Genomic DNA, 5863 nt, shown 5'->3' on the forward strand with positions numbered 1-5863 from the left:
GTTCAGGCAATTCTCCTGCCTCAGCCTCCTGAGTAGCTGGGATTACAGGCATGTGCCACCATGCCCAGCTAATTTTTTTGTGTTTTTAGTAGAGACGGGGTTTCACCGTGTTGACCACGATGGTCTCGATCTCTTGACCTCGTGATCCACCCGCCTCGGCCTCCCAAAGTGCTGGGATTACAGGCGTGAGCCACCGCGCCCGGCCTGTAGTAGTATTTTCAATTGTCTGGAGCCATCAGTCCTAGTTTTAGTATCTATGGATATTTTGCAATGAAACAATCCAACTCTCAAACAGGGGTCTCTTTTTCTTTGGCCAGACTTATCTCCACTCTGCTGCATCCACCTTTCCTTGACTGAAGCCCAAAATTCTCATAACCATCACACAATAGACACACAATCACCAGTCATTAGCCCCCTCTCCCAGCCGTATTTGAAATCTAATCACTTAAATGAAGCTTCAATGGAAACATCTCCTCATGGAAAGTGCAAATCATGTACAAAGTACAGGCTGTAAGATGATAGGGTGACCACACTGTTGGCGAGTCTTATCAACGTGGGTCTAGTCGACGTAATTAAAGACAAAATTACCCTCCTCCGAAGTAAAACTATATATAAAAAAACCCTCTACTACCTAACAAGATTTTGTTACAATGCAGCCCTTTTCCCTCCTTGCTCATCCCGCCCCCATCCCGCTCTACTCCTGAGATCTGCATCAGGCCAGTAGAAAAGGATCTTGGCGGCCGCGGTTCCCTAGCCTCTCCGGGAGGGCGCGTTCAGTAGTACGCTGGCCATCGAAACCACTGAGAGTACATCCAAGCGCACCTTGTTTCTCCTGGCACACCCGCTGGGTACTGTTCTCCTGGACTTTTCTCTCCGCCGCTGCGGCTTGCTCTTCCGACCACTCCACATTGTCCCTAAGAAAATCAAACGGGCAGGTTAGGGGCCTCACATCCTAGCTGTGGGCAGGGTGAGTCGCTGGCCTCAGAGCTTGTCACTCCCCTTGGAGAGTGCCTCGGGTAGGGCAGCTGGACTTGTGGCCGGCGGTCGGGGGCTTTTCGGAGTGCTCCGAGGCGGCGGGACAGAGGGAGAGTGACTGGGAGGCCAGGCGAGGGGCAGGGTGATTACCAGGCATTGTGGTGGAAGACGCGCGCTGGATCGTTCAGAAACCGGCTCCCAAACTGCTGCCTCTTATCGGCGAGGACTGCAGGAACACCTTCAGGGTGGGAGCCGGCCATGACACCGGAACCGGAAACACTGTCTTTTCCGTAAAGCGAGAACTTCCTGCGGGCCACGCCCCCTTCTGGAAGACGAGGTGTCTGGGCGGGAAAAGACGGAGGAGGGGCAGGGTGGCCCTGGAGTCCGGCCCGGGTGGCGCTCGGGAGCTGTGGTGTGGGGCTGCCCCAGGGTTGGCGAAGGGCTCTCTAGGGAAGGGGACCACGCAGGGGTAAATTCTCCCTGGAGTCGTTTCTCATTGATGACGTGCTGATGGACGTGCAGGCTGGGCAGAAAGTGGAAGATATTCCACTTGAGCCCCAGTTCAATGCTGGGATCCTCTAACAGATTCCCAAGCCTCCCTCAAATTGAAAAATTGGAAAAATCTTGAATCATTATAAGAGTTGAGGCTGCCTAGTTCCACTGTGGAACTGATGTTCAGAATTGAAGAAGGTGGCAAGCAGCGGGAAGAAACGGCAATTTCCAGCTTCTACGGTCAGCCCTTCATAGTGTGGGTGTATATGTATACACAGTGTGTATATATATTTTGGTTGGGGTAGGGGGAGAAGGGGATATGAAATTAATTTAGAGAACACGAGGCTTAGCAAATCAAATGGAATATCCAAGGACAAGATTTTTTTTTTTAATTATAACCATCTAACCTTTTTGAATCATCCATATTATTATTATTATTATTATTATTGAGACGGAGTCTCGGTCTGTCACCAGGCTGGAGTGCAGAGGTGCGATCTCGGCTCACCGCAACCTCTGCCTCCTGGGTTTAAGTGATTCTTCTGCCTCAGCCTCCTGAGTAGATGGGGCACAGGCATGCACCACCAGGCCCAGCTAATTTTTGTGTTTTTAGTAGAGACGGGATTTCACTGTCTTAGCCAGGATGGTCTCAATCTCCTGAACTCGTGATCTGCCTGCCTTGGCCTCCCAAAGTGCTGGGTTTACAGGCAGGAGCTACTGCACCCAGCTGGAATCATCCATATTATTTTATTTATTATAATTATCCTTATTAGCACAATCAAGATTGTAATACACACATATAGTTGTCATAGTAATACATTTCAACCTTACATTTCTATTTCTAGATCTAATACAAATTGACTCTCAAAGGAATCTAGAAGAAAGTATGTTATAGACAAGGTTATTTGAGAAGACTTCCAAGAGAATCATGATGAATACCACTTGGAAAAGAAGGAAAGGGCAGAGACCAAACACGGACCAGCCTAATACCTCTTGGACTTCATTTATTCTAACTATAATGTCAGAATGAAGGGAAAGATGAATTTTTTTTTTGAAAAAGAAGGAATGGGTTAGTACAGTGCTAGACATAACACATTTTTTTCAATGTGATTCTCAAGTGATTCTCCTGCTGCAGCCTCCTGAGTAGCTGGGATTAAAGGCATGCGCTACTACACTCAGCTAATTTTTGTATTTTTAGTAGATAGGGGGTTTCATTATGTTGCCTGGGCTGGTCTTGAACTCCTGACCTCAAATGATCTGTCTGCCTCGGTCTCCCAAAGTGTTGGGATTACAGGCATGGGCCACCTTGCCTGGCCAGTAATTGTTTATTCCATTGTAAATTCTTTCTGTAGGTAAAACTACGGGGAGCAATGAATGAGTCTACACTTTTCCCTCCAAAGAAATGGGAACAAGCTCTAAGCCCTCTCTAATCAGGAAAAAAAATACACAAGTTAATCAAAAAGATAGTAAAGAACTTGTACTTCATTTGAAGACAATATGCTCTTGCCATTCTTGTGGTCTTTTGAAACATTTTGAACATAAGCTCCATACCCAGAAACAAGTGCAAGGAGTTTTTAATCTTTTCTCAAGGCCAGCTGTTTGCAGATAAGGTGATTGATTTACATTTATTTCTGGCATCTTGTTCTCTCATCTATGGGCTTTTATTTTTCCCTCACTAAAAGTTGTGTTTCCAATCAACAATGCCAATGAATCTTTTCTTGCAGACAGCTCATTGTCTTCACTTGAATTTCCTATATTAGTTCCAATAATTGAGAGACATTTTAAATGTCAAACAGCTTCAGCCTTTTTTGGTGAAATTAAAGTATCCTAAACTTAATTTTATACAATTATTTTTATTGGCCTGTGCAACCTGTTTTTATTTTTTGAAGCACCTAAAATAATTTTTCGGAAGTTTGACATGGCTGTGAGTTCTCTGATATTAGACTTTACACCGGATTGTAGCTGCGGAGAGCACCATGTTTCAGAGGAACTAAGGGTCCCTCTGGTGGTGAGTAAGGAGAACTCTTCTAGCTCAGTGGTTAGCATGGCTTAAATGCTTGTAAAGGTTAAAAACTCTCATTCTGGATTATTGCTTTAGGAAAAACTCTCATTCTGGATTATTGCCTTTGTTTGTTAGCCCAGGACAATGGTAGCTAATTGTTTCCTGATTTTTTTTTTTTTTTGAGACAAAGTCTCCTTCTATTGCTCAGGCTGGGGTGCAGTGGTGTGATTTCAGCTCACTGCAAACTCCACCTCCCCAGCTCAAGTGAGTTTCCTGCCTCAGCCTCCTGAGTAGCTGAGATTACAAGCGACCCCCACCACACTGGCTGTTTATATTTTAGGAGAGATGGGGTTTCACCAGGTTGGCCAGGCTGGTGTCGAACTCCTGATCTCAAGTGATCCACCTGCCTGGGCCTCCCAAAGTGCTGGGATTACAGGTGTGAACCACCATGCCTAGTTTTTTTTTTTTTTTTTTTTTTTTTTTTTTTTTTTTTTTTTTTTTTTTTTTTTTTTTTTTATGAGATAGAGTCTCGCTCTGTCGCCCAGGCTGGAGTTCGGTGGTGTGATCTGGGTTCATTGAACCTCCATCTCCCCAGTTGAAGTGAATCTCGTGTATCAGCCTTTGGAGTAGTTGGGATTATAGACACCTGCCAGCACTCCTGGCTAATTTTTGTATTTTTTTGTATTTTTAGTAGGGATGGGGTTTCACCAGGTTGGCCAGGCTAGTGTCGAACTCCTGATCTCAAGTGATCCACCTGCCTGGGCCTCCCAAAGTGCTGGGATTACAGGTGTGAACCACCATGCCTAGTTTTTTTTTTTTTTTTTTTTTTTTTTTTTTTTTTTTTTTTTTTTTTTTTTTTTTTTTTTTTTTTTTTTTTTTTGGTGTTTTTTTTTTTTTTTTTTTTTTTTTTTTTTGAGACGGAGTTTTGCTCTTGTTACCCAGGCTGGAGTGCAATGGCGCGATCTCGGCTCACCGCAACCTCCGCCTCCTGGGTTCAGGCAATTCTCCTGCCTCAGCCTCCTGAGTAGCTGGGATTACAGGCACGCACCACCATGCCCAGCTAATTTCTGTATTTTTAGTAGAGACGGGGTTTCACCATGTTGACCAGGATGGTCTCGATCTCTTGACCTAGTGATCCACCCGCCTCAGCCTCCCAAAGTGCTGGGATTACAGGCGTGAGCCACCGCGTCCGGCCACATGTGTTTTCTTATTGGAAAATAAATGTTTATTATAGAACTGATAAGACAAAAGAAAATGCCCCTTCCCACCATTAATTTGACTCACTAACTCTTTCGTTTATGTCCACCCAGTCCTTTTTTTCTAATTTAATTATATAAGTGAATCAGAACAGAATGCTTTGCGCTTTTTGAAAAAAATAATTACATTCATCCATTTTAAGTGTACAGTTCAGTACATTTTCATAAAAATCTATATTTGTGTATTCAGTCATAATCTAGTTTTAGAACGACTCCTTGAAGTTCTCCCGTACCACTTAGCAGTTGTAGTCTGCTTTTTAACTTAATAATAACTTGGGAATATTATTTTTTGTTCGAAATATTCTTTTACAACATCATTTACTGTCCTTCTTGTATTGTTTTGTATAGCTATATCATGATTTGTTGGAAATTTAGTCTACTTTAAGTTTCATACTATTAAAAACTCAACATGGTGCACATCTTTGTAATGAAATCATTTTGTACATTCATGATTATTTCTTTAGGATGAATTTCTAGAAGAGGAATTGCTGAGTCAATGGTTATAATCAGCTCCATCACTAAGCTCTGTGAGGTTAAGTCATTTTACCCGTTTGTTCACTGTTATATGTCCAGGTCCTAGAACTAGGTCTGGCACATAGTATGCAACTCGGTAGATAACTCGTCAACGAATGGATGGATACTATACTAAATTCGGCAGAGATATACCAATTTATACTGTCATCAACAGTGTGTGACAATTTAATAGAAAGAATGTATTGCTGTGCATTTTAGATTTTCCAGGACAGATCTTACTCAAAAATATTCTGTCCTGTTATCCCACTGATGGAAGGAAAGATTCCAGGAATTCTAATATTTTGGCATCCAAATTATATCTCCTAGATTCCCTGTTACACCCGTATCCATATGAAACAAGTCTCTTATCAAGTCATAAATCTTGTTTTTAGCTAGAAAATATGGTTACTTATCTATCTATAAGGTTAGCTCTTCACCACAACGTTGTATCTTTATAAATAATAACAAGTATATTTAGACTCTTTGACTATTCATGGTACAACTCACAAAATTACCTTAAGACCATTTAAATAAACAGCTTTGGGGGCACTATCTTCATTGTTTTTTCCTGACATTTTATAATTTTATGGTAGGGTGCAATGGCTTATACCTATAATCCCAGCACTTT

The 5863-nt window shown here is 42.5% G+C and overlaps 1 protein-coding gene across 1 annotated transcript in view; it reads right to left on the reverse strand.

Annotated features, from left to right (window-relative positions):
• The window catches only part of METTL2A (methyltransferase like 2A), a 20849-nt gene extending 19581 nt beyond the window's left edge, over positions 1-1268 (reverse strand). The window contains exons 1-2 of the mRNA XM_037746024.1: positions 1126-1268; positions 823-914 (exon numbers count right to left, since the gene is read on the reverse strand). Coding sequence (XP_037601952.1) covers positions 823-914; positions 1126-1235 — 202 coding nt within the window. The 5' untranslated portion in view covers positions 1236-1268. The remainder of the gene's footprint in view (positions 1-822; positions 915-1125) is intronic.
• Positions 1269-5863: the final 4595 nt, after the last annotated feature.

Source organism: Cebus imitator, unplaced genomic scaffold, assembly GCF_001604975.1.
Source record: "Cebus imitator isolate Cc_AM_T3 unplaced genomic scaffold, Cebus_imitator-1.0 Scaffold217, whole genome shotgun sequence".
NCBI lineage: Eukaryota > Metazoa > Chordata > Mammalia > Primates > Cebidae > Cebus > Cebus imitator.